At 40.2% G+C, this 26,004-nt stretch overlaps 1 protein-coding gene across 2 annotated transcripts in view; it reads left to right on the top strand.

Moving 5' to 3' along the window:
- Positions 1 to 26,004, top strand: part of si:ch211-196i2.1 (collagen alpha-1(I) chain) — a 117,228-nt gene that overhangs the window by 64,053 nt on the left and 27,171 nt on the right. For both annotated transcript variants that reach the window (XM_005921731.2, XM_014333404.2), the window contains 28 exons: positions 692 to 736; positions 991 to 1,110; positions 1,876 to 1,914; positions 1,998 to 2,051; positions 2,134 to 2,187; positions 5,971 to 6,078; positions 6,188 to 6,241; positions 6,692 to 6,745; positions 7,073 to 7,117; positions 7,662 to 7,715; positions 8,126 to 8,170; positions 8,268 to 8,321; positions 9,739 to 9,783; positions 9,892 to 9,945; positions 10,072 to 10,116; positions 11,883 to 11,936; positions 12,417 to 12,461; positions 12,540 to 12,593; positions 13,341 to 13,448; positions 13,753 to 13,806; positions 14,161 to 14,214; positions 14,324 to 14,368; positions 15,605 to 15,658; positions 16,316 to 16,360; positions 20,098 to 20,151; positions 20,862 to 20,915; positions 21,013 to 21,066; positions 25,923 to 25,976. In XM_005921731.2, coding sequence (XP_005921793.1) covers positions 692 to 736; positions 991 to 1,110; positions 1,876 to 1,914; positions 1,998 to 2,051; positions 2,134 to 2,187; positions 5,971 to 6,078; positions 6,188 to 6,241; positions 6,692 to 6,745; positions 7,073 to 7,117; positions 7,662 to 7,715; positions 8,126 to 8,170; positions 8,268 to 8,321; positions 9,739 to 9,783; positions 9,892 to 9,945; positions 10,072 to 10,116; positions 11,883 to 11,936; positions 12,417 to 12,461; positions 12,540 to 12,593; positions 13,341 to 13,448; positions 13,753 to 13,806; positions 14,161 to 14,214; positions 14,324 to 14,368; positions 15,605 to 15,658; positions 16,316 to 16,360; positions 20,098 to 20,151; positions 20,862 to 20,915; positions 21,013 to 21,066; positions 25,923 to 25,976 — 1,599 coding nt within the window. The remainder of the gene's footprint in view (positions 1 to 691; positions 737 to 990; positions 1,111 to 1,875; positions 1,915 to 1,997; positions 2,052 to 2,133; positions 2,188 to 5,970; positions 6,079 to 6,187; positions 6,242 to 6,691; positions 6,746 to 7,072; positions 7,118 to 7,661; positions 7,716 to 8,125; positions 8,171 to 8,267; positions 8,322 to 9,738; positions 9,784 to 9,891; positions 9,946 to 10,071; positions 10,117 to 11,882; positions 11,937 to 12,416; positions 12,462 to 12,539; positions 12,594 to 13,340; positions 13,449 to 13,752; positions 13,807 to 14,160; positions 14,215 to 14,323; positions 14,369 to 15,604; positions 15,659 to 16,315; positions 16,361 to 20,097; positions 20,152 to 20,861; positions 20,916 to 21,012; positions 21,067 to 25,922; positions 25,977 to 26,004) is intronic.

Genomic DNA, 26,004 nt, shown 5'->3' with positions numbered 1-26,004 from the left:
TTTATGTTGTCAAAAATTCTGGACTCACATTTGAGGATTTGTAGGGATTTCAGTGTTGTAAAACTAATGCCCAAAATCTATGTGGTTGTTGATAATCCTGGACCCTAGGCAGTTTGTATAGTGAGTTTCATCCAGATTAATTAATGTGTCAAGGAGGCGTTAGGTAACAGAGCTACACAGCGAGCATTATAGTAAGATTCAGGACAGACTTAAACAAACTTTCTGTAAATTAGTGTTCAGACTTGGTCAGAATCCATAACATAGGCAGAGTAATCCTGAAAGATTCATCAAGATTTACCAAATTTTTGAATTTTTCCAGATCCTACAGGAAGCACCAAAGAAGCCACACACAGTTCCTATCAATTTACAACAGCGTTACTGAACAGTATAACCTGATACGCCTATCTTAAAGTGTTTTATTGTTGTAGGTGTAGGGAGGGAGCTCTTGTAAAAAAAAAAACCTTTTGGTCCTCAATGTGCCACAAGCTGTGAGGTTTTACAAGGATCGAGTATTATCAGGTCAACTTTTTTGCTTCTACAAAGTAGTAGAAAAGTCTTAAATGTCAGGGATAAACTGTCACGTATCTGTGGCTTGTTAAAGTTGGTGATAAATACTGTTTTGTGTCGTGACAGCTGATTTATCCTCATTGCTTTTGTCTTTTTCATTTATTGAGAGTTAATGTTTCCACAGGGTTGTCCTGGTGAGCCGGGCCTCCCTGGGTTTAAAGGTGATAAGGTAACCGAAGCTTGTTTATAACCTAGTAAGTCATGATGATATGTTAGGTTAAAGCTGCTTCTGAAATAATATCTCAGATGGTATCTAATATTTAAACCTCAGTTTCAATCCAAGACATGTTTTACTTAATCGTCCACAGTGGACTTCTGCTAACTCCCATTAAGGTTATTTATGCCAAAGTTCAGTACTCTTTTAAATAAAACAAGAACTAATATATTATTTACCACATAAATTGATTTATCTTTCACAAACAGGGTAAGACAGGCCCTGAAGGAAGACAAGGAAAAAAGGGGGAGAGGGGACCTCCTGGACCGCCAGGTTTACCAACCCTCTACCTGTGGAGGAACACTGCTGAGGAATGGGCTGCATTCCAGGTAAAATGTTCTGCTATATAATACTTAAGCTTAGCCTGCTCCACCGATATTGCAAAGTGCAGGGCCAGTGGCAGGGTACATCCTGAGCAGATTACCAGGACACCACAGGGCTAACACAGACATCTACAGACTCTTAGATTCACACTTATAGCAAGTTTAGAATCATAGGTTACTCTGACATGCATGCATTCAGACCATGGGTGCAAACCAGAGTACCTACTGGAAGAAAGTGCAAACTCCACACAGAAAGACCCCCAAGAGGAAACCTGTTGTTGGTTTATCAACTGCTTTCTTGGCCTTCCATTAAACATCAAGGCACCGAGTACAGAACACCTCAAAGAAGTTGTTTTTATATGTTCCTCTCTCCTTTGCCCTCATATAATTTATTGTGAGTCACCTAAAGGACACATAGGACTTGAAATGATCTTCGATGTTACTTAAACCCAGATTTCCAGACTATATGTGAAATCTTTAACCCTTCGGTTATCATGCATGCAAGTTGATGATCTGTCCTCATCTGTTTAATCTGTTTCCATTGGACGCAGCTGTGTGTTGTATAAGGCACGTACTTATACACACACGCATATAGTATGCCAGCATGATGGGGAGCTTCAAGTCAGTTATTGAAAAAAGATGACAGAAATAAAAGTCTGTTAGTGGTTTGTGAAGGCGATTTGTTACTGTGTGTGCTTTGAACTACTATATGTGGACAACCTGCTGTGGTCACTATTTGTTACTTAATGCGTGTTTCCATTTTTCTTGCAGCAAACCAGTTTCTACCAGTTGCTTGCTGCAGGTTGGCCTGTAAGTACGCTCTTCTAAAAGCTGTTCTGTGTTTCGTTTGTTTCTGTGAATCTGAGGCGGGTTTCTTCTCTGTGAGCTTGCAGAGTAGAGAAGGCCCCGCAGGACCACCTGGAGAAATGGGCAGGCCTGGCAGACGGGTTAGAGATGAGTTCTTTTTAGCAGTATATTAGTGCATGTTACAAACATGTTCCCATGTGATTTAGTGATTTTCTTTCACAGGGGCCACCTGGTGAACCTGGGGAGCGAGGAAGACCAGGGATGCCAGGAGAGATGGTAAGCAAACAACCCAGCATTTCCTGCTCCAGAAATTTCAGCAAGTTTGGTATCAATAAAAAAATGTGCTGTAAGGCTACAAATTTGATTTAGTATGCCAAAGTCAACGTGTAGAAAATAACTTGAGATAGATGGATGGCTGGAATTCCAGCAGTAAATGTAATACCAAATGCAATGAGCTGACACATATTAATACATGAAGCCTGTCCTGAAACATCCTCTTTACATGTTTAATCTTAATATTTGGTTTTAGTCATGAAAGTGATGAATATCTCTAATTTGTGTCCACTTTTCCATCATTAAATCACAAAAGTTACACACCCATTTTTAGTAAAAGCTGACACATTTGGTGTCGCTGTAAACATTGGGTGGTTCATCGAAGCGAACCAGCCAATGTTGGGGATTGAGCAAGTCCACTGTGGACGATTAAGTGCTAATTTGAATTAAGCGTCACATAGCTGGTTGAGCAGAGTGAGTGCGGTTAAAGGGAGTGGGTGTTTGGAAACCCCGTGTGCATGAAACTCCCTATGATGTAACCATTCTCATATTTAGAGAAAAAACTTTTTTTAACTGCAAAATTAAGACATTGCATATTTTCTGTGAGTAAATTTGATTACGCTGAACCATAGTTAATCAAGTTTTCTATTGTGTTATGTCATAAGTTTCACATTATCTCAGTGGGACCTCGTTATTTGTCGCTTATTGCCTGGTTTTATTAAATCTAAAAAACTCTGACTTGATTTGTTTGTGTGAATGGCTTTTTAAGGTAGAGGCAAATCTTACATCCATCTCAAAAACCGTCTCAAAATACATAAACATGAGTCCTGGAAGTGGGCTCTGACTGTATGGAAACTGAAAGCCAGGGCCATCTATTGTGTGAGGTCTCAGCTGGGTGATGAGAAACAGTGTGGTTTGGGATTGTTGGAAACACTCAGTCACCTTCGCTGGCTGAAATGTTTGGACCCATGTGGCAGAGAATATTGATCTACTGTTTGTGTTTGTTTGTGTCTGAGTGACTGTGTAGCCTACGCTGACAAAGCACCTTGCTGTTTGTGCAAAAATAATCATACATCAGCACTGTAAGCAATGCTGGGGTGTGTCAGCATCAATCATGGAAAATTCAAATGTGTTATTGACATATAAAAAATCACAAATAAAGGCTCTTTGTAAAATCCTATTAGAGCAAAAGAACACAGAGTAACTGATGAAATGTAAATGGATTAAAAGTCCCTGTTTTGCATAATAATCTTTTTCAAATAGTATTATTACTATATTAGTTCAGGTACTATTAACATAGTACCTAAACAATACTATATTAGTACTGTTCAAGAGGCTGGTCATGGTGTAATGATGTGGGGGATCCTTTGTTGACACATTTTGGGTCCATTTATTCTGAGTGAACATTTTTTTGTATACCACAGCCTGCCTGAGTACAAGTTCTGATTATGTCCATCTCTTTATGACCACAGTATCTTCTGATGGCTGCGTCTAGCAGGATAATGCTGAATGTCACAAAGCTCAAATCATCTCAAAGTGATTTCTTTCTTAGATGGTAGATGGCCTGCATTTGTAAAGCGCTTTGCTAGTCCCCAAGGACCCCAAAGCGCTTTACACATCCAGTCATTCACCCATTCACACACTGGTCTGATAGTGAACATGATAGTGAGTTCACTGCACTTAAATGGCCTCCACTGTCACAAGCCTCAATCCAGCAGCGCACCTTTGTGCAACTGTGTGATGCTATCAAGCTAATATGGACCAGAATCTCTCAGGAATGTTTCAAAATGATTTCTCATAAGTAAGGCAGCTCTGAAGGCATAAGAACGTAAAACCTGGCATTAACAAGGTGTACCTGGTGTAATAAAGGTCGAACTTATATAAAAGACTGTGTCTCTAAAATCACTGGCTATGAGGTGACTCAAGATAGAATCGCCTCCCAGTGTTTTAAACCTAAACAAAAGGAAAGCTGTACTAAACTAAACAGGGAGTCGGTAATGCTCATGAAGTCAAGTTTTCAAGTCAAAAGTTGGACATGGGATTTAAAGTTATCTGGTTCAGGCGTCCCAGTATAGCTCACTGGTTGAGCATGTGGCCTCATGCATTTCTCCTCCCACTCTCTCTCCCCTCCTGAATGTTGGCTTTTTTTTTTTTCAATCCAGTGAATGTGTAACAAAAATTAACTGTAATACAAAATAAAAATAATCACATGCCTAAGTGTCTTGCATAAACCAGCAATATAAAATACCTCTCTCTTCATGAGAGAGCAGCATGTCCATCAGTCTAACCCTGTAAAGCTGAATAAAAATGTAGGTTTTGTCTTTGGAGCCATTCACACATTGTATGTTTTTGTAAGTATGACCATGTTGAATCTGTAGGCTGAGATTCTGGATGTTTATCCATTATTACGCTGACTTGACTAGTGTGGCACACTATTGCAGTGGTTAGCATTGCCTCACAGCCAAAGTTTGCTGTGCAGAGTTTGCATGTTTGGCTGTGTGGGTGTCCTGCTGTTACTCAGGTTTCCACCCACAATCAAAACATGTATGTTAAGTTAATTGGCGATTCCAAAGTAGCCATAGATGCAGATGTGAGAGAGTGTGGTTGTGTGTTGTGTGTCCTCTGTGTTAGCTCTGTGATGAACTGGCAACCTGTCAAAGTTGCCTTTTGCTGTATTTCAGCTGACATATAGACTCAGCACGACTCCTTAGCTTAACCACCCCATGTGATTGTTGTACATTAATTGGTTAATTACTTTTTTGAGTAAGAGGGGGGAAAACACAGATAACTGAGATCCCTGGATAAGGTTAAATGATTACTTTTTCTTAAGATGATTCATAACCAGCATATACAGGAATGCAGTTTCCTGGTTTATATTTGAGTGGAAACTCCAAAAGAAAGGCCTCCGTTCGCAAACCCGTCTGGTGGGCTGGATTGAACGTATTTGTTTCTTTTTGACGATACCAGCTTAGGTCATTTGTAAATTTGTGGCTTTTTGTTGTAAACTGAATATATTTGAGGTTTTGGACCGTTAAACAGACAGCGAACAGCACACAGACAGCAGTTGTAAACATCAGCCTGGGCTCTGGGAAATGTAGTTGTGGTCATTTTACAGTATTTTATGATCTTTTGTAGAATAAATCAGTTAATTAAGGTTACTTAACAGCTCTTTGACCCTCTGCAGGCAAAGTTTATATAGTGCATTTGTAAGTAGCACAGAAACTTTCAGTGAACTAAGACCTTCTTGCTCATAACAGCTAAATTGGCTCTGGTGGAAACGCATAATAGCAGGTCACAGTATAAAACAATAATTAATTCAACTCTCGTAAAACCCAGTTGTCATTTAAATCATTACAAAACCTACCTGGTAAAAGAATTCTTCATCCCAGATGCAGTGTTATTCAGTGCCAGCACAGGTGGTTTAGCCATTCACTGTGAATCGTTTCCCACCTGAGTTCTTGCACAGCACAATCTTCTAGACAGTGTGTTGCCATATAGGCGATACCTTGTCTTTGTGATGAATTGCTGCTCTTAGTTGGAGAGCCAGTGTCTTCACAGTCCACACTGATAATTTATAATATCTTTCACACTGTGAATCTCTGCGCTCCATGGATTTTACTCGCTGCAGTTCCAGTTTATTTGATTACGTATTTGTATCTTTTACATTGTCAGGTTTGATAGTTGTCTTGAAGTAACAAGACAACCATATCAGAAGTAAAATATCAAAACTGTCCACCAGCAAGCTGCTGTATGAGCATTAAGTGTCTGATTTATGCTGTCTGACAGGGGGATCGTGGTCCTCGTGGCCCTCCAGGACGATCTGGGACTGCAGGGCGAGATGGGGACAATGGGGAAGATGGTCAGCCGGGGTCACCTGGTGTTCCTGGATCACAGGTGGGCATATTCTATTTATGTTAACTGTTAAACAACACACAGAGTATGGGTGAGTGTGACACAGATGGTAAACTAGTGTATGTTGAGTGTTTTCTGTTGAAACCTTCAGGGCCCGTGGGGATACAGGGGGGAGCGAGGACCTAAAGGGGAAAAAGGTGATGAGGTGAGTAATAAAACAGCACAGACATTTTTGATGGAGCACAATCTGTGTGTTGTTTAAACATTTGATTTACTGCTGTGAAATGATGTGTATGTATTGGCAGGAACATGTTTAGACTCTGTGCAGTCTTACTGTCACCTTTTAGCTTTAGTTAAGATTTGCTGTCGCTGTAGTTCAGATAATTGAAGCTTATTATGTTTCCGTGTCAGTGGCAGTGATGGCTTCTTTTTTAGAAATGTTTTCACAGGTCAGTGTTTTTAAGTGTTAACAGAAGAAGCTAAAATTCTCAATTCTTATACTTTTAATCCACATTTAATGAGGTTTTTAAAGCACCTTTTGCTCAAAGGGGAAAACATTTATTTTGAAACATGTCAACTATGTGAAATTAATTGATGTTCATGCATATAGAAAAAATATTGAAATGATGGATGTGTTCTTTGCTAATGTCTCCAGGGTCTTACTGGCCCCAGAGGTCCAAGAGGTGAAATTGGTGAACCTGGCAAGAAGGTACTCTTTGATTAATTGTATTTATTTTTTGATTAATCTTAAATATATAATTAGAATTACTTTTTTTAAAGATTGCACACTGGGTTTATGGATTGCTCTGGATCAACAGTGCTGTCAATAGTGGTCAGAGGAGGGGTAGACAATAATCCAGTGGCAGGATGTTGGGTTTTCCTGTGCTAGATACCACCTAGAGGTCTTGCAGAGTCCATGTTTTTTGTTTAGTTGAAGCCATTTTGTTTGGACCAAGTATATTAGACAGTGGTCATAATGCTTTGTGGGTTATGTGGATATAAAGATATCTGTTTTCAAATTTCTCTCCTTGTGTAGGGTGGAACTGGTTTACCTGGTCCACAAGGCCCTGTTGGACCCCGCGTGAGTGTCTTTTATGGTTTGCTTTATATGTGCAAAAAACTAGAAATTTCAGTTGTTGTTTTTTTTTACATGATATTTATAACTCCTTTAAAGAAAAAAGGGTGGATCATGAGCCAGGAGCAGTTTTCCCTTTATCCCTTTTACAAAGCAGCTCATACTCTGTAGTCAACTGGACAAGATGCCAGCGCATACATTCAAAATTAAAAATGTAAAAGTATGACAGTTCTTATCCAATAGATTTCTTATTACACCCAACTAGTGAAAAATAAAATGATCAAAAAACTTTGTTAAAATTGGACATGCGCTCTGTAATCTTAATCTCTAATTCAGGCCCCCTTTGAACTTTCAGTTTCAAACAATGAGGCATTCACTTTACTCGCTTTACTCGTTGGTCTATCAGTGATTTTACTTTGATTCTGCCTGGCGAGAAAATGGAGTCTCTGACTAAGCTTTAGTATCATTAATCCTCTCTTTGTATACACTCTTCCCCATGTACTTTAATGGTATACTGCTATTAAGCTGACATCTTTAATCTTTTCTGCAGGGGCCTCAGGGAATCCGAGGTGGCGCTGGGCCAGAGGGACCCCCTGGGCCTGATGTGAGTGAGCCGCTGTCTGACTCTAGTTCTTAGAGCCTTAAAAGCAAATAGTCCTGTTTTTAGTTTGTGCATTGCACTGTCATAAATGAAGATACCAATACCTGCATAATTTTTTTTGTCTTTTTTTTGGGTTATCCTATTTTTGCGACTTATTGCTGCTATTTATTGTGGTGATCTGTTCATTGAAAGGATTAAACTACAAGTGCACAGTAGTTATGCCAAGCAAAACAGATGGAATTTGTACTAAAACAGATTTTCTTTTGTTTATGTTTTTCTATAATTAAAGGTTTCATATTACTTAAAGCCAAATTAGGGGCAAGTGTTGATGCCTGTTTTTTTCTCTATTCTTAAATGTATTAAAAGGTTTTATTCTTTGTCTGTTATTCATGCTGTTTTGTGCTTATTACCAGGGGGAGAGTGGACTGGATGGCCTCCCAGGTCTGCCAGGGCCACCGGTAAGCAGGCGGATATTCAGTGATTAATTATTAGTCTGTCTGTGCAAATTCCAGATGTACCTGCAATCATGTATGTGTGTGTCTCTGTGTGTCACAGGGTGCACCAGGTGCCACAGGACGAGTTGGCGCACAAGGAGTTAATGGCTCAAGGGTACAGCCACACCTCAAGTCTTTATTTTGGCTCAGTTGGCCTGCAACTTAAAGATGATTTCCTCATGAGGCTGAAACTAATAACCACTTTGAAAAATATATATTTCTCTCTGTCTGCATGAATTTAGAAACATATACAATACTCAATTTGTAATGAAATTACAAAAAACATTCTCTAAACTGGATTTTTTAAGGATTTAATCACTTCTCAAATTTACAGTACAAGCAATTTTCAATAAATGTTTTATTTAAAAGAAGTTAAGTTAATATTTTGCAAAGATAACAAAGTTAGGTATCATTTGTGTCACACTGGGGAAAACAGTGGTTGGAGAATGCAGCATGAAAAAAACAAATATTGTGACCATGCAGAATGAACCTTGTTGCTCTGAAGACAAGAACCAGGTCTGCAGCCACTTACAGTGAGTTGCCATCTTCCAAATACCTTTGATTCATGGTGATAAAAAGCAATAATATGCAGTCAGTCTGCTGTCAGTATGTGATCACAGTTGCTTGAAGACAGGTTACCTCAAACCAGGCGACCTGTACGATTGCTGTGTAATCAACAGTGGTCATCTAGAGGTTGAGGGTGTTGCACAGTTTGTTGGGAACAGATTGGTTGCTGCAGCTGCTGTCGATCACCGAATGTCCTATTTTTATTCTAGTGTGACTGAGCTATTAGAGAAATCTCCCCCCCTACACAGTATACTGGAAATTAATACCAGTTGTCTTGTGCTTGCCCCCACCCCCCCACCCCCCCACTCCCAAAAGGAAAAAGAAAAAATTCTCCAGCAATCTGTCTTTGCAGTAATCATGACCTAGTTCTCAAAAATATCTCCATAGTTTGTTGTGAGCAGTTTCATGTAGGGACATTTTTCTTTCCACTGAACCACACCCAGCAACTGTTTCCTCTGTGTAAAAGAACATCATGGCTAGAGCCTCATGTTTGTGTCAGCATGACAGGCTGTAAACACTGATGGTACTCCCCTCACTTGATGATGCAGTGTTTTGGATTATTGGATGTAAACTGCAGAAAGAGAACTGACATTTCTGCTGATTTTCACCCATTTTTTGTAGGTTATTTTGCTAGGGCTGGGTGCTTGAAGGAGTTAGAGTTATAAAGGGATGTCACTTTGAGTACCACATGGCAACTGCTGTATACATAATGGATGTTTTCAACAGAAGGGAGACATCTCTACAGCCAACCCCAAAAATGTGGGTTGTGACACTAAAACAGTTTAGATGGAGATAATTAGAGCACAGTATCCAAATATGTAACAATAAGTTGGAGTGAAATGTTCCTCTGTAATGAAGGAAATGTAAATGTACTGATCTGATGCTTTATGTGTGACGTCAGTCTAAGCCCAGACTTAGTTAACAGGTTGCATCCTGCCTGTGTGTGAACTCTTTATTTATTTCAGGGGGACATTGGACCTGCTGGCAGTGATGGCCTTAAAGGCCCACAGGTATAAGCTTTGCTTGGTTATGTATATGCTGCAGATAATCAGCTGTTTGGAAATGTTTAGACACTGTGTTTGACAGAAAATGTTTCACCTGCCTTTGCTTTTGTGTAGGGGCCTCCAGGTCTCGAGGGACAGATTGGACCTCCGGGACTCCGAGGACCGCAAGTGAGTAGAGTTCAAGGCAAGACTGTTGATGGAAGCTTTTAAGTTCAGTTGAGTTGCTGCTCCTTTCACTCAGCTGTCAGTGAAATGAAGTACAAGAGGTTAATGCCAGTCTGTCCATTTTAACAGGGGCATCTAGGATTGACGGGTTCTCCTGGCCCCAAAGGAGATCCTGTAAGTTTGTTCACTTTTTCTGGTTTGGTATTTTCATTTAATAGTTTAGCTTAAAAAAAAGTTAAGTAGCAGCGTATTAAAGGGGTATTTCATTGTTTTTGTTGATTGTCTTTCCTTTAGTCTTAACCCTTAGTAATGCCATAAGGGTTGATAAAACAGGGTCAATGTTTTTTTCATATGTGTCTCTTCTTAGTGTAATTGTGTGAGAGAGAAACATGGGAGGAAGAGATGAAAGAATGGAGAGGCCAAAGCTGAAAACTATTTGGTTTCATGACATCATTATTAGCTTTAATTCATATATAGCCAATAGCTCTTTTTTATAACATATTAGGCTGTTTAAAGGGATAATGCATTAATTTTATCTCACAATGACAATGCAGTTGATTATATTACTCCTAGATGTCTATATAATGTCTATGCACAACACAAGAAAGTGTGGCGGTGAACCTCGTGTGCACATCTCAGTTCTGCACAGGATACATTTTTGTTTTCTTTGATCTTAGTTCTTCTACAAGGTGTGATTAAAATTTAGAAAAATTTAGATCTCTCAGTAGAGCTCCAGCAAGGCCCCTTAAGGGGCTAAACCTCCTCCAGGGTGTATGATGTAGATTACAGAGAGCCAAACGTGGGGAGTGGTGGTGAACAAAGACTGTGTTTGTGTGGACAAAAAGCTTCAACGTTTTTTTTTTAATGTGCTCTGAGCCGGTGAGAGATGGCAAGCTGGAATGCACTGGTATCCCATCAAATGCCTCAACTCATTGCAGTAGATAGGATGCTGACAGCATGACTCTGTGGGAAGAATTCCTGGTGCACAATCAGATAGATGCTGAAAAAAGTTATGAACATGCTCCTTGTCTCGCCTCTCACCTAACACTCTGCCTTTGAGTTGGAAAGTAGTGTTGACTCTTCATGTAAAAACTGCTTGGTTGTAGCTGGAGGTTCCCATAACCTACAAAGATCCTTACATGAAATTCTGTCAGTGTGAAACAGAATTTGACGTTTTCTCTGTTCAAGTTTGAGGCCCATGTTGAAATCACAGAGCACGAAATCCAAGTTGTCAGAAAAGAACATCCAAAGAAATGATCCGCATGTTTGATTTGGCAAATATTTTTACACTGGATGCCCTTCTTATTTATCCGGGCTTGGGACTGGCACTAGGCATACATTGCCTTGCGACCCCACCCCCATGGCCAGATTAGGAAAGAACACCCAGGGAGTAATCTGAAAGATTGTCACGCTGAAAGCTGACTGGACATGCCCTAAGAGATGACCTTGAATGTGAGATGAGCCAAATTTTGATTAGGAAAGATTTTTATATTTTTAGAAGTCTGTTTTGTGAGTCTCTTTTTGGAACGCTCCCCTTGAGGTGTGTCATGAAGATCCTTCACGGTAGGGAAGAGCGAATGATTTCCAGGTGATGAGAGGAGAGAGGTCTCTAGGAAAGATAAGTTAGCAGTAGACACCTGGTGCTTTTCATTTTGTTTCCAGCTTTTCATCGTGAGAAACAAACCAACTACTTCATTTTTATCTGTTGAGTCTTACGTTTGGTGGGAGTCTCCAACTGTTTTGCATTTTAATTTCAAGTGTTTTAAATATGTTTTTGAGTTGATATCATATTAAAACAGCATGCATATTATAGTTATAGTTATATATATAATAGTTATATGCTTAATGTGCATGATGATAAGTTTACAATAGTGTACAAACAATCGTAGGAAAAAAACCCAAACTGAATTTTAATGTTTTCTGTTTCCTTTTTATGTCAGGGGCCTGTGGGGCCTGTGGGGGCCCGGGGGGATCCCGGCTCAGAGGGACCTATGGTGAGCAAACACTGTAACAGCCATTACATCATTACATTACAGTTATAAACCTACATGTATAAATACTGAGCAGACAGAATGTTACAAAGAGATCACTGAGTTCACTCTCAGTTGTTTGTGGTGCTTTTGTTTTCTTTTTTCCTGTAACTTTTGTCATCACAGCAGCTCTACTTCACAGTTTACACTTGCAGCTTATAAACAGTGTTTTTCACGGGTTCTCTAAAAGTGCTACAGAGAGGGGAAACAATGCTGCAGCCTCACAGTGCCATCTACTGGCTGTGATGGCTCATTACTGGATCCGGCTTATTAGCTCTTCACGTTCTTTTCATTTAGGCGTCGCCATCTTCTGATTGTATAAAACTATGTTCTTAGCAGTAATCTGCTTCTGAATCATTGACTAATGTGATTTGTGTGGTATAATTTTACATTCCCCACATTAAAACAATAAAAGTTTCTTTTCCTTTTTTTTTAAATTGACAGGGTGCACCAGGAAGAAAGGGTGATGTGGGTTTTCCTGGAAGAACGGTAGGTGCTCTTGACGAACATATTTACAGCACAACATGCTCGACTGAGCCTTTCCTTTAAACATTTTTTCCCTCACAGGGTAACAGAGGACCAGACGGGGAAAAGGGTGATCCAGGAGCTAAAGGCGACAGAGTATGAACCTGAAACCTTGTTTGTTGACACTGACAGACTGATAAAAGCCTGTAATGATGTGCCTTCCTTGTCTGTAAAGTTTGTTTTTAACTAATGATCATTTTTTGAAATTAGTTTGAACTGTACGGCAGATACAGTGCAAATGAAAAAGTTACACCTATAAAAGGCAAAACTCTGCGTCCCTTTCTGGTCCCCTCCACAGAGTTACTATTCTGACCATTTACATTGTTTCTCTAGTCTTTTGATGTTTTGTCACGTCGGCTTATAGATTTCAGCAGATGTAAGTTGTCTCACTCAGACAGCTGCCGTATGCTCGTCTGTGCCCGGTGCCACCCTCTATTACACTGATCCCATCTAATAGCACTGTGACTGTCACATTATCACTTCTCATATTAGCCATGATTAAAAATTCATTGCCAGCAGCTGTTTATTGCATTTTTTTTTCACCGGGAACCCTAATAATATGAGAACTTTTGGGACGTTTGTCATGTTAGCGGTGAGACCTCACATATGTGTGCTTCCTAGGGATAGATGACATTCACTCAAAGAAATTGATGCTTTTATCATTTTGCTTCTAATTTATGTCAAATTAATTTGTGGGAGCAGGAAAGAACCCGTCACACTCAGCCAGTGTGCTTCCAAAAATGTCAAAGGTCTCCTATAACATCTCATTTGCTGTAAAGTCAGTGTGTGAGTAAGAAAAAAGATCTAGATTTAATAACAAACTGAACTTTTTTTTTTTTTCAGGGTATTCAGGGGGCAACAGGCATTAGCGGTCCTCAGGGCGAGAGGGGCCTCGTTGGATTCCCTGGTTTCCCAGGAGCCAAAGGCCAGCCCGGCCCTAAAGGCACTGAGGTACAGTGTGTAGCACTGTGGTTAAACCTATTCATGGAGATCCCAGTGTGATACAGAAGCTGTGTGCAAATTCAGCTCTGGCAGAAAAGTCAGTCCTGAGTTTCAACAATCTCGAGTTAACCTCCAGAAAAATAAACTTTTTCATGATACAGTTCAAAAGACTCATAATAAACACAATAAACTATGTGGCGTGGTGTTTGCCACAGCTTAATATTGTATAACATACTCTTTTATCTGGAAGCATGCCTTTTGAGAATGAAAAAAATGAGATGCGCTTCACTGACTTTATATATTTTCCACTCAGGGCATCGATGGCGAAACTGGCCTCCAGGGAAAACAGGGCAGCTGTGGGTTAAAGGTCAGTGATGATTTATGTGTCTGAACACCACAAAATGTCAGATGACTTCATATGTTGTTCCAAATGTCCAATTTAACTACGTAACAGAACTTCCAGTGACCTCCTGAATGTAAATTTGGTGTCACATGCTCACATCCTTCATTCCACACAATCAGTCATTAATGTAGTTTCACCACCATATAACAGCATAGCTAACGATAAACAGAAATATGACTTATTTCTGTTCTTGTCTTTTTGTGTAATAAAAATATAATCTGTGATTTTAATATGATTTAGATACAATTGCCACAATGCTGACGTTGTGGACAGCTGATTGAGATGATTGAGTCATTGTAGTCACTAATATCTTTAAAGGGAAACAGAGGACCAGATGGACGTGATGGCAAACCAGGACCCAGGGGGAACAAGGTATTGAACTCCAAAAGATGTTTGAATACACACTTTTTTTTGTTACCAAGGTCATATATATGTCAATATTAATTCATTCATATTAATCTGTTCCTTTTGTTTTCCCCAGGGTTTGACCGGACAAAGAGGTCATCCTGGCCAACCAGGCCCACCGGTAAACTTATATTGTAGCTTTGGTTAGAGTAAGATTTGGCAGCTGGGGGAACGCTAAGATCTGGTGTAGCATTTCAGGGTAGGGAAAAGAATCACTTGGAAGTAAGGCATGTAAAAATTTAGATTTATTTCATTTCAATTTCAGTTTTATTTTATAGCGCCAAATCACAATAACAGTGAACAAGGCGCTTTATATTGTAAGGTAAAGAACCTACAGCTGACATGTGCTGCTGCTATTTTGCTGTGAGGTTTACAGGTGTTGTGGAGTTACCTTTAACCTTTAAATAAATAAATATGATGTTAAATATGACTGTGGTGTGATTGAGACACGGCCAATCCATAGATTGGTGTTCAGAGCCATCTTTATTTTACTCAACTGCAGCTGGCAGCCACACACATCACACCACATTCACACCTTTTACAACTCTCTCCCCAAACTCTGATTCCCCGTGTTTAACAGGGCGGGTGTGATTGCAGATGCCGTGTGTCCGCACAGCACCGCAGTCCACGCCCCACCACAATGACAAACCTGAACAAACTTCAATTTGTTTCCAAGTCATTTCATAAATTAAAAAAATAATAATAATTTTTAGTGAATCTATATGTGATGTGTTGCTATCTTATTAAAAGAAAATCTAGCATGATTAAGAAGCTTTAAATTTAGGTTTATTAAAACCTGAGCAGTCCTTTTGACACGAGCTTCTCTACGTTTAGCTTGCACACTCATTGTGGTGCAAACTGGACAGATATTTTTTCAAATATTCGAATCGTTTGCCAAGCATGCCGTCAGCTGGAGGCACCTCCAAGCTGCAGCAATCAAAACATTAATTCTCTTGACAGTATTATGTATTAAACTGCTTGTCAGATTTGATGATTCAAAACTGCAAATGCCAGAATGCAGTTCCAGGTCATTCTGGTTCACTTTAACCCCTGGTTAAATGTTCAAATTGCAAAAATAAATAAATTGTATATTTATTACAAGTATAAGCCCTCAGTAGATACATAGTTGCAGTTGATATGTTTATAAACTGTATATTTATCATATAATCTGTATCTAAATTTCATTACAGTCCTCCATACAAGAATTGATTTACATTATTTTAAAAATGTTTTAGCATTAGAGGATTGCTGAATTTAATTAGTCAAATATACTTATACAGTAAACACATATTCTTTTGTACTGTTCAGTAATATCCGGCTGAGCTACAGTTATGTGTTTCTCTCCATCTCCTTTCAGGGTTTGCCGGGGCCACCTGGAACAGAGGGAGCAGAAGGAAAGCCTGGTACACAGGTTCCCATTCTCTATCATATTTCAATCCCATCACCTGAAAATGCTGCGTGTGTGTTTGTGTGTGTCTGCATTTCATGTACTCCTGTCTCGTTCTGTATTGTAACAGCATGTACTGTATTATTCAGTGAAATACTTAAATATATGAACTCATTTCACAAACATTTTATCACTTGGGTTTAGACCCAGTGTTGTCTTTTATAGGGAAGAGACACGACAATGCACATCGTGCACTTTACAACTGTGTGGCTGCTGAATACAGATTTTAAGTAGTGATGATGGATTTGCCCTCAAACTGTCAAAACTGACTCCCAAGCTGAGGGGAAGGTGTCTAATAATTGTTGGTTTAAACAGCAGGAGGCAGTCTTTGTACAGCACGGTAGTACTGAAGGAAATAACTCCCTGTCTTGTTTGCTAATCTCTCCAACTGATCCCATGTAAAACATGTATTTGATTGTAATGTACACAAGAGCAACACATTTGGCTCATTATAATCAGTATTTTAATTTCTGTATTTAGTGTAACGGCTTATTTTTTCAGAAAATGTGTAGGAGTTCATGATTAACAATGCGTATAATTAAGAGACTGAACACTTGTACTTTTAATGACCTCTGCTGCCGGGAAAAATTGCATTGTTGGTATTTTCTGTCTCTGTTTCAGGGTCCCTCAGGTGCAGCTGGTGTTGCTGGTACTAAAGGGCCGATGGTAAGGCCGTTAGCCGCAGGATGACCTCAGCAGTACATGACATCATTCCTTAAACCTTGCATTGTTGGCTTTTTGCCACATCCTCCAGGGTTCAGCAGAATAAAAACACATTATTACCATTTTTACAAGGCAGCTCAGGATAAAATTACAGATGGTTCTATAAATTCATGAGAAGGCAACAAACACTTAAAAAAGTGAAGTTTTAACAAGACAGAACAGCGCTCGCTACCGGCCCGTTAAACATATCAGCTGTGTTGACTTAAAGTTTTCAGCGCTGCATTGGCTGGTCTGAGTAAGTATATTCGTGTATGTATCACAAGGATAATTACACATAGTTAATGTAATAAATACTCACTCTTTTGCAAATGTTTCTGGACTCACTGAACCAATATGTGGTTGTTGGACATTTTCCAAAGCCATGGACATTACAAAAGCTTATCTTATGTAAAGTGGGATAGACCCGAGATTAACTTTTCAGCGTGACTTGGAGCACAGGATACCTTTGATTGTCATGTGATCTGGTAAATACAGTGGGGCAAAAAAGTATTTAGTCAGCCACCGATTGTGCAAGTTCCCCCACCTAAAATGATGACAGAGGTCAGTAATTTGCACCAGAGGTACACTTCAACTGTGAGAGACAGAATGTGAAAAAAAATCCATGAATCCACATGGTAGGATTTGTAAAGAATTTATTCGTAAATCAGGGTGGAAAATAAGTATTTGGTCAATAACAAAAATACAACTCAATACTTTGTAACATAACCTTTGTTGGCAATAACAGAGGTCAAACGTTTACTATAGGTCTTTACCAGGTTTGCACACACAGTAGCTGGTATTTTGGCCCATTCCTCCATGCAGATCTTCTCGAGAGCAGTGATGTTTTGGGGCTGTCGCCGAGCAACACGGACTTTCAACTCCCGCCACAGATTTTCTATGGGGTTGAGGTCTGGAGACTGGCTAGGCCACTCCAGGACTTTCAAATGCTTCTTACGGAGCCACTCCTTTGTTGCCCGGGCGGTGTGTTTTGGATCATTGTCATGTTGGAAGACCCAGCCTCGTTTCATCTTCAAAGTTCTCACTGATGGAAGGAGGTTTTGGCTCAAAATCTCACGATACATGGCCCCATTCATTCTGTCCTTAACACGGATCAGTCGTCCTGTCCCCTTGGCAGAAAAACAGCCCCATAGCATGATGTTTCCACCCCCATGCTTCACAGTAGGTATGGTGTTCTTGGGATGCAACTCAGTATTCTTCTTCCTCCAAACACGACGAGTTGAGTTTATATCAAAAAGTTCTACTTTGGTTTCATCTGACCACATGACATTCTCCCAATCCTCTGCTGTATCATCCATGTGCTCTCTGGCAAACTTCAGACGGGCCTGGACATGCACTGGCTTCAGCAGCGGAACACGTCTGGCACTGCGGGATTTGATTCCCTGCCGTCTGGTGCAGGTCTACAATACTTTTCCTGGTGTCCTTCGAAAGCTCTTTGGTCTTGGCCATGGCGGAGTTTGGAGTCTGACTGTTTGAGGCTGTGGACAGGTGTCTTTTATACAGATGATGAGTTCAAACAGGTGCCATTCATACAGGTAACGAGTGGGGGACAGAAAAGCTTCTTACAGAAGACGTTACAGGTCTGTGAGAGCCAGAGATTTTCCTTGTTTGAGGTGACCAAATACTTATTTTCCACCCTAATTTACGAATAAATTCTTTACAAATCCTACCATGTGGATTCATGGATTTTTTTTTCACATTCTGTCTCTCACAGTTGAAGTGTACCTCTGGTGCAAATTACTGACCTCTGTCATCATTTTAAGTGGGGGAACTTGCACAATCGGTGGCTGACTAAATACTTTTTTGCCCCACTGTATGTTATTGGGTAACCTTAAAGCTTTAAAGCAATTTGTGATGACCAAGTTGCTTCTAGTGTGTCAGTCAATAGAAATAGAAAACATTCAGTCTGTATTCTATTTAGTCTCAAAAACACCTCAAGTATAAACTGTATGTAAGCAGACATCAACTCTGAAAAGTCGATGTGGAAGAGCCTTTAACATGCATTCTTCTAATGGTCAACAGGAGGCAAATCTGGCTGGAAAAAAAAAGGGGCAGATAATATAAAAGTATATGCTGCTCACTTTATGACCTCATTAATCAGTTTCCTTCCTGAGTTTATAGTCTCAGTTAGGGCTGTGCATAGGCAATAACAATATCTTAAAATTAAACGATAATCTTTTGTGTCTGTAATTCACACAACTGCTTTTTTGCTTTTGAACACTCATGATGTTTTTTGCACTTCTGTTTTTATTATTTAATTAAAATAAACACTATAAAATGAAGTTATAAATACATTTAGCTGATGGTATTTTTTATACATAGTGCAACAATAATCATGAGGTGAGAATGTAATTTAATATTGTGAAAGCCCAGTCTCAGTCACTGGTTTTAAGTTTTCGTCAAGGCAATACGTCGTGAAAAATTATGAAGCATAATTCCCCTCATATTACATTTGCCTTGGGGAAAACCTAAATTTTTGTTCATGCCTAACAAAATTATTGTGAGAGTGTCCAATGAACTTGCATTTTTGTTGCCTCTGAAATGGTTGTTTCAAAGACAGGTACCAGGTCTTCAACCACTCATTGTCAGTTGTCTTCTCTGAAATGAGCTTGGTGGTGCACATGATGATAAATCAACAGTGAGATGGAGCCAGTCTGCTGTCAATTTGCTATCAGTATGTGAATGAATGGGGTCAACTTAGCAATTACATGCAATCTGTATAAGATAAAAAGGCCAAAAAAAAGATATTGTCATCTACATACACAAACAGAAGGATGCTGTGGGATGGCGATTTAACAGCAAAGTTGCACATGTGCACATACACTCTACAACCTTACTTTTATGAAGGACTATAAAGAGAATACAACCAGTTGGCAACCAGTTAATTCATCCCCTATTGCAAAGCAGTGCATACACCGGAAACTGGTGTTGGCAGTCTGTCTACATTTATAAATTAGAGGATGATTATTTGCAAATCGGGCAGTTGTTGCCTTAACACTGTTGCCTCACAGCAAGAAGGTCCTGAGTTCAGTTCCACCATCAGGGAGGGGTCTTTTCTGTGGAGTTTGCATGTTCTCCTCGTGTTTGCTTGGGTTCTCCCCAGGTACTCTGGCTTCCTCCCACTGTCCAAAGACATGCAGTTAGTGGGGATAGGTAATTAGAAACTCTAAATTGCCCATAGTTGTAAATGTGAGTGTGAATGGTTGTCTGTGTATATGTGTTAGTCCTGCGACAGACTGGCGACCTGTCCAGGGTGTACCTTGTCTCTTGCCCTAAGACAGCTGGGATAGGCTCCAGCACCCCCCACGACCCTGAAAAGGAGAGAAAAGCAAGTTTGGGGAAGAATTTTCCCCAAACCTTTCCTACAAAATTAGAATTTTCTAAAATGTTTATACTGTACTTATCTTAAATGTACTTTAAGATACGATTTTCCGAGCACAAGAAAGCTGCTAAATCAGCTGAGAAAACATGAATCATCTCATGAATCCCTTTTAATGCAACTGCCAAGAAACAATTAAATCCTGTATTCAGCAATCATTAGCAAAATGCTGAATCAGCCAATTTAGACTAATAGTATAACAGCTCACTGCACATTATTTTGTGTTTGCACTTTTATAGATCATCAGTGCAGTTCTCCTTGGTTCTTTGCCCATTCTTCATTACGTCTTCTCCTTCCTATTTAGGGGTTTCAAGGAATTCCCGGAGTGAGAGGAACTGATGGTGCACCAGGTTCTGCGGTATGCCTTTGTTTTTATTTCATTTTGAGAGACAGAGCACTGTACCTGTGTAGCGTGTAGAGCAAGGGTCCCCAATCCCAGTCCACGAGGGCCGGTGTCCCTGCAGGTTTTAGATGTGCCCTTGATCCATCACAGCTGATTTGAATAGATAAATTACCTTCTCGACATGTCCTGAAGTTCTCCAGAGGCCTGGTAATGAACTAATCATGTGATTCGGGTGTGTTGACCCAGGGTGAGATCTAAAACCTGCAGAGACACCGGCCCTTGTGGACTGAGATTGGGGACCCCTGGTGTAGAGGCTTGATAGCCTGGAAAGACTTTGTCATTGAAAGGATATAGCTCAAAAACTGTATGAAGGTATTATCTAATCCCTTGGTTTTTCATGTAAAGTGCACCTATTATGCTCATTTCAGGTCCATTTTTTATTCTTAGACTCTACTATAGCTGCTTTGCATAATTATTGGGATGATATTCAAACTAAGCTTAATATATTGCAGTGATATTGAGTAGCTGGTATCATTTCCTGAGAAACAGGAAATAACTGTGTTTGCAAAAATGTCCTAAATTTTACCCTGCAAGATCAGCAGCATCCTTGTTTTTAATGTTACTGTTGTAATGAAGGTCATGACATGTAAATCTGACTGGCTGATAAGATAAACATTTTCTACCACGTCTTAGTTTTGATGGATTCCTTGTTGTTGACATATCAGGGGCCAACGGGGAAGACGGGGCCTCCAGGCTCACCAGGACCCCCAGGAGAAAGGGTGAGGCTGCAAATAGTAGTCATGACCTCTGTGATATCTGTCTACAGAGAAGTTTTTTTTTTAATGTTTTTTTTGTGTTTTGAATGTGTTTCTTCAGGGCTTCACAGGAAAGCCAGGGTTTGAGGGACCTCAGGGCCCTGTAGGCATGTATGTAAGTGATTCTTCTGCTGCAAGGAATCCGCCTGCATTACATTTCAAAACAAAATGTATGTACATACAGTATATAAGCAGCACAAGTTTAGCATAACAACTAGTAAAAGTAGTAAGTAAAATTTATTTATATAGTACTTTTTAAAACAGGAAGTTATTTCAAAGTGCTTCACTTGGGAATAAAAGCATATCAATCGAAACAATAAAACAGTATAAAGAGGGTATAGTAACATATCCAATAAAAGAGTATACTACACATGAATATTACCTAAATGCCTGTCTAAGCAGATGTGTTTTGAGCTGTTCCACAGTATTGGAGCCAGGGGTCGAAAAGCGTAATCCCCCTTTGTTTTCAAACGGGCCCGTGGAATGGTTAGAAGACCACTATCAGTGGATCTAAAGATCCGGTTTGGAGAGTAGGGTTGGAGAAGCTCAGTGATATAGGTGGGGGCCTCACCTTGTAGGGACATGAATGTAAGAGTAAAACTGATATCTATACCCAACCGGAAGCCAGTGCAAGGATTTTAACACAGGGGTGATATGGGAGAATTTATGACTGTGGGAGCCCTGCTGCGGCATTTTGGTCCGCTTGGAGGCGATTTAGGGAAACCTTAGGCAGACAAGAAAAGAGTACGTTACGTTAGTAATCTAAACAAGAGGAGATGAAGGCATGGACAAGTATCTCCAGTTTGCCTTTGGATACAATAGTCCTGAGTTTGGCAATGTTTCTTAAATGAAAAAAGCAGGAGCGGGTCACAGACGTGATATGAGCGTCAAAAGACAGAGGTTCTGAGCAGTAGCTTTTATTGAGGATGAAAAGGACACAGACATTGACTAATTTGGGGCTTGATGCTCTCTGGGGCAATGATCAATCACTCAGTCTTGTCTGCATTCATCTGCAAGAAATTGTTTGTCATCCAACCATTAATCTCTTTAAGACAGTCCATTAGAGGGAATAATTTGTCTAATTCCCAGGGTTTAAAGGAGATGTATAATTGGATATCATTTGCATACAGGTGGTAGGAAATAATTTTGAAGCTACTAATGATACGGCCTTAATGAAGGATATATAATGAAAACAATAGGGGGCTTAGAACCGAACCTTGCAGAACTCCCCATGACAATTTAGCTACAACTGAGCAAAGGTTTCCCACCGAAACTATGAATGTTCTATCTGCCAGAAATGAGGCAAAACAGATCCAGATATCCCCACCATATGATTTAAGCGGTGAATTAAGATCTGATGATCAACGGTATTGAAGGCCGAGCTAAGGTCCAATAGGACAAGGATTGAGCAATCGCCTCTGTTCGCGGCCATCAAAAGGTCATTTGTGACTTTGAGGAGAGCAGTTTCTGTGGACTGTGACTTTCTGAATCCCGACTGAAGGTCATCAAGAATGTTATGTTTCTCCAGTGCCTTCTTTACTTGGGACCAAACGACCTTTTCTAATATTTTAGAAATGAAAGGAAGTTTTGAGATGGGTCTGTAGCTTGACTGAAGAGTCAGATCCAGGTTCGGCTTTTTCAGCAGAGGTTGAATAACACTCTGTTTAAAGCACCTGGGGACAGAGCCAGACAGTAGGGAACAGTTTATCCGTGTGACCACAGAGGGCCCAATGGTGTCAAAAACTTTGCAAAATAAAGAAGTAGGTAGGACATTGAGGGTTTCATTTGGATCAGTATTTCTTTTAGATCTTCTAAAGAAACTGGGTGAAGGGATTCGATAATTACAGGGTGTGGAAGATCGTGGTTGAAGGGACTATCTGAGGGAGCTGAGTTTCCTCTTAGGTTACTGATTTTGTCTTGGAAAAATCTTAGAAAGTCATTGCAGTCCTTATCTGAAATGACAGGTGTACACGGAGTTTGGGAGAGACTATGTTACTTACTGTACTGTGAACCTTAGGATTTCTTTTTCCTACTGCAAGTCGTTTAGTGAAATAAGTGGCTCTCGCATCTTTCACCATGTAGTTGAAGGTAGATAATAGTTCTTTTAGGTGGAGCTTATGAACCTCAAGTTTTGTGGCTTTCCACAGGCGCTCAGTTTTACGGCAAATTCGCCTAAAGCTGCGAATAGCTTCTGTGAACCAGGGCAGGGATTTGGTAGTGCCGCTTTTCCTGATTTTAAGAGGAGCAACTTTATCTAGAATATTTTGACAATGTGAATTAAAGGGTCAGTAATTAATCGTGAATGCTTCACATGAACAGAGGGCAGTGTGTCAGAAATAAAGGAGAGATCAAATAAAAGATATTTATGATCACTAATAAAAATGTCCTCACGACAAACTGGACCGATATCCAGACCCAGTGATAGAATCAAATCTAAGGTGTGGCCACCCCTGTGTGTTGGCCCAGTTACCAGTGTGTTGGGTAAAGTTAAAGGAGTCTAAAGGACTAAGAAATTCAGAAGCAGTGTGGCATGATTTGTCATCAACATGGACATTAATATCCCCCAGCAGAAAGATTTTATTCAGCTTGATGGTGGAGGATAGAAAGTCAACTAAGAAACTCCTCGCTAGTGCCAGTGGTCTATAGATTGAGATCACATGGAAGGGATTATTCCTGTTTATCTTCATCATCTGAATCTCAACAGAATTAAAAGAAGAGGTCTTCACCAGATGACAGAAAAAGGAGTTTCTAGCAATAACAACCAGCCCACCTCCACATCCTGAAATCAATCGTGTGGTCAGACAAATACAGACAAATCTGCAGGGCCCAGTTCATTGAAATGAGGAAATTCCATATTTCGCTGCCAAGTTTCCGATAGGAATAAAAAAATCCAGGTTATTCCAGGTTATTCCTAATAAAACAAAGGACAAATGCCTTGTTTGAGATTGAACGACAGTTTAATAGGGTCATCTTAATCGGCGAGGCTGAAACATCTGTGGTTAGATCCTGAGAGGCTTGGCGCAGGTTTGCCCTGCACAATGCCCGGGACTTCTTACCTTTTATCGTAAGCCGCGGTACAGTAAGACTGTCCTTATGAAACTCGTGCGGAGAAGCCGTGCATTCAGCTGGAAGTCCGTTTTAGCTAAAACATCCAATGTTGGGAGCCTCGAACAGGATGCTAAATCAGCGGTATTCCTATATTTCCATAATCTCACTTGGATGCCCGCTCTCCTTCCTCGCTTCCTCCGGCAACTTTTTGTCGAGGAATGGCAGCTCCGGTTTCTGCCTGACACAAGCAACCATGGGAGGTTATGGGCATCAGCTTATCGCCCAAGTGGTGGAGGGAAGCCTCCAAAGTGTTTCTCATTTTTATCCGTCAACTCCATTGCTGATTTGATCCGAAATAAGGTATTTCGATCATAAATGTAGGTAGCTGTAATCTCATCCACAAACAGCAGCAGAATAGGTAATACAACACAAAACAAGAATAGAGACCCTGACAGCGGTATTGCCGATCTGAAGGTGACTGGCTTGGCTCTGAAGTATATTCAGTCTGTTACGTAAGGCCCAAAATGGCCTCCGTACAAGAAAGTAGTAGCTCTAATATTGACCAGTAACGAACCACCACACGCACACTGTAATGGGTTACACAAGATTTATTTGTTCTTTCTCCGGGAAAAACTACTGGCTGAAGACACAACTCTGGCCAGGAATACAAGGCCCAAAGCCACCGCGGTCAGGACAGGGGAAAGGTGGTCACTTGGAAGAACAAGCAGCCAAAACATATCAATCCTGCATCTTCCTCAAAAAGGCTTGCCATCCACCTTTTCAGGCCCGACTTCATCGAGGCTGGGTCTCCACATCACATCCTGGGAGCTGGAACTTCCCCAAAACTGGTCCAGTTTCCTTGTCAGGGGCACAGAGAGTCTCCAGTCCAGCGTTTGTTTTCCTGCCTCCCAGAACATCCACTCACATCCCAATAAGAATGAGTCCTCCCTCCAACATCTTCAGATTATTTTAAAAGCAAAACCAGGCCCGGTTAAAAATCTTTTCCGTTAAAATGTGCACACTTCATCCTGGATCTTCGAGGCTTCCCTGCTACACCAGTGTCCTACTAAAAAAAAAAAAACAACGACAACACCTACTTCCTGTTTCCTCTCCCCTTTATAGAGAAGGGCTCCAATCCTCCCCAATCAGCTGCTCCCTGTATTCAACTCCAAATAGCTGGCAGCTGGACTAGAGTAGAATCTCCACTCCCACATGGGTGTGGCCCACACCTCACATCAAACACAAAGAAACACCAAAGCATGCAAGCAACACAAAACAAAATCTAAAGTAATGCCAACCCAAAAGCTTATACTCTGTAACAAGTCTTTTTAGTGTATTTTATAGCTTTTCCAGAAAGAAAGAAAGAAATCTGTCGCCACGACTCTTTGACCTTACATTTTTAAAAGTAAATGTGTAAAATTACAGAAAACCATAATTTGACCGCTTTGGTGTAGCATGAATAGCCATGGGGGAGGTTTTATCAGTAGGAAAAGCTGTAAAACCTATGAACATACAATTAAAAATCCAAAATTTCTGTTCTCTTTCACATTTTACGAAGCCATACAATTAGCCAGATTGTAATCTTTGCTGGTCCAATTCTGGTCCCCAGGCCTTTTGTTTGATATAGTGGTTAAAATTGGTATTACATGAGAATACAGCTCGGCCCTAGTTGGACTTCAGCTCATATCACTTGAACACAATACACAGATGTTTTGGGAAGAAAGTCACAGCTGTTGTGTCTAACAGCTTTTATTAGTTTTGAATGATTTCAAATATGCGCGTGAACATTGTAGTATATCCTGAAATAAAATAATTAATCTTTAAATAATTATGGTATGGCGCTAAAAGCCTACAAGAGCCTTCAGCTCCATATTTGCTGAAATGATAGTAGTAATAATGTCCTGTGTCTCCCTCTGTCATTAGGGTATCCCAGGAACTGTGGGAATGCGTGGGCCAACAGGTTTCACAGGACCAAGGGTAAGATCATCCTCCTGACATCTATCTC

This window comes from Haplochromis burtoni, unplaced genomic scaffold (genome assembly GCF_018398535.1).
Source record: "Haplochromis burtoni strain Fernald_Lab_line unplaced genomic scaffold, NCSU_Asbu1 Contig_51, whole genome shotgun sequence".
In the NCBI taxonomy this organism is placed as follows: Eukaryota; Metazoa; Chordata; class Actinopteri; order Cichliformes; family Cichlidae; genus Haplochromis; species Haplochromis burtoni.
This window is presented reverse-complemented; position numbering and strand designations above follow the sequence as displayed.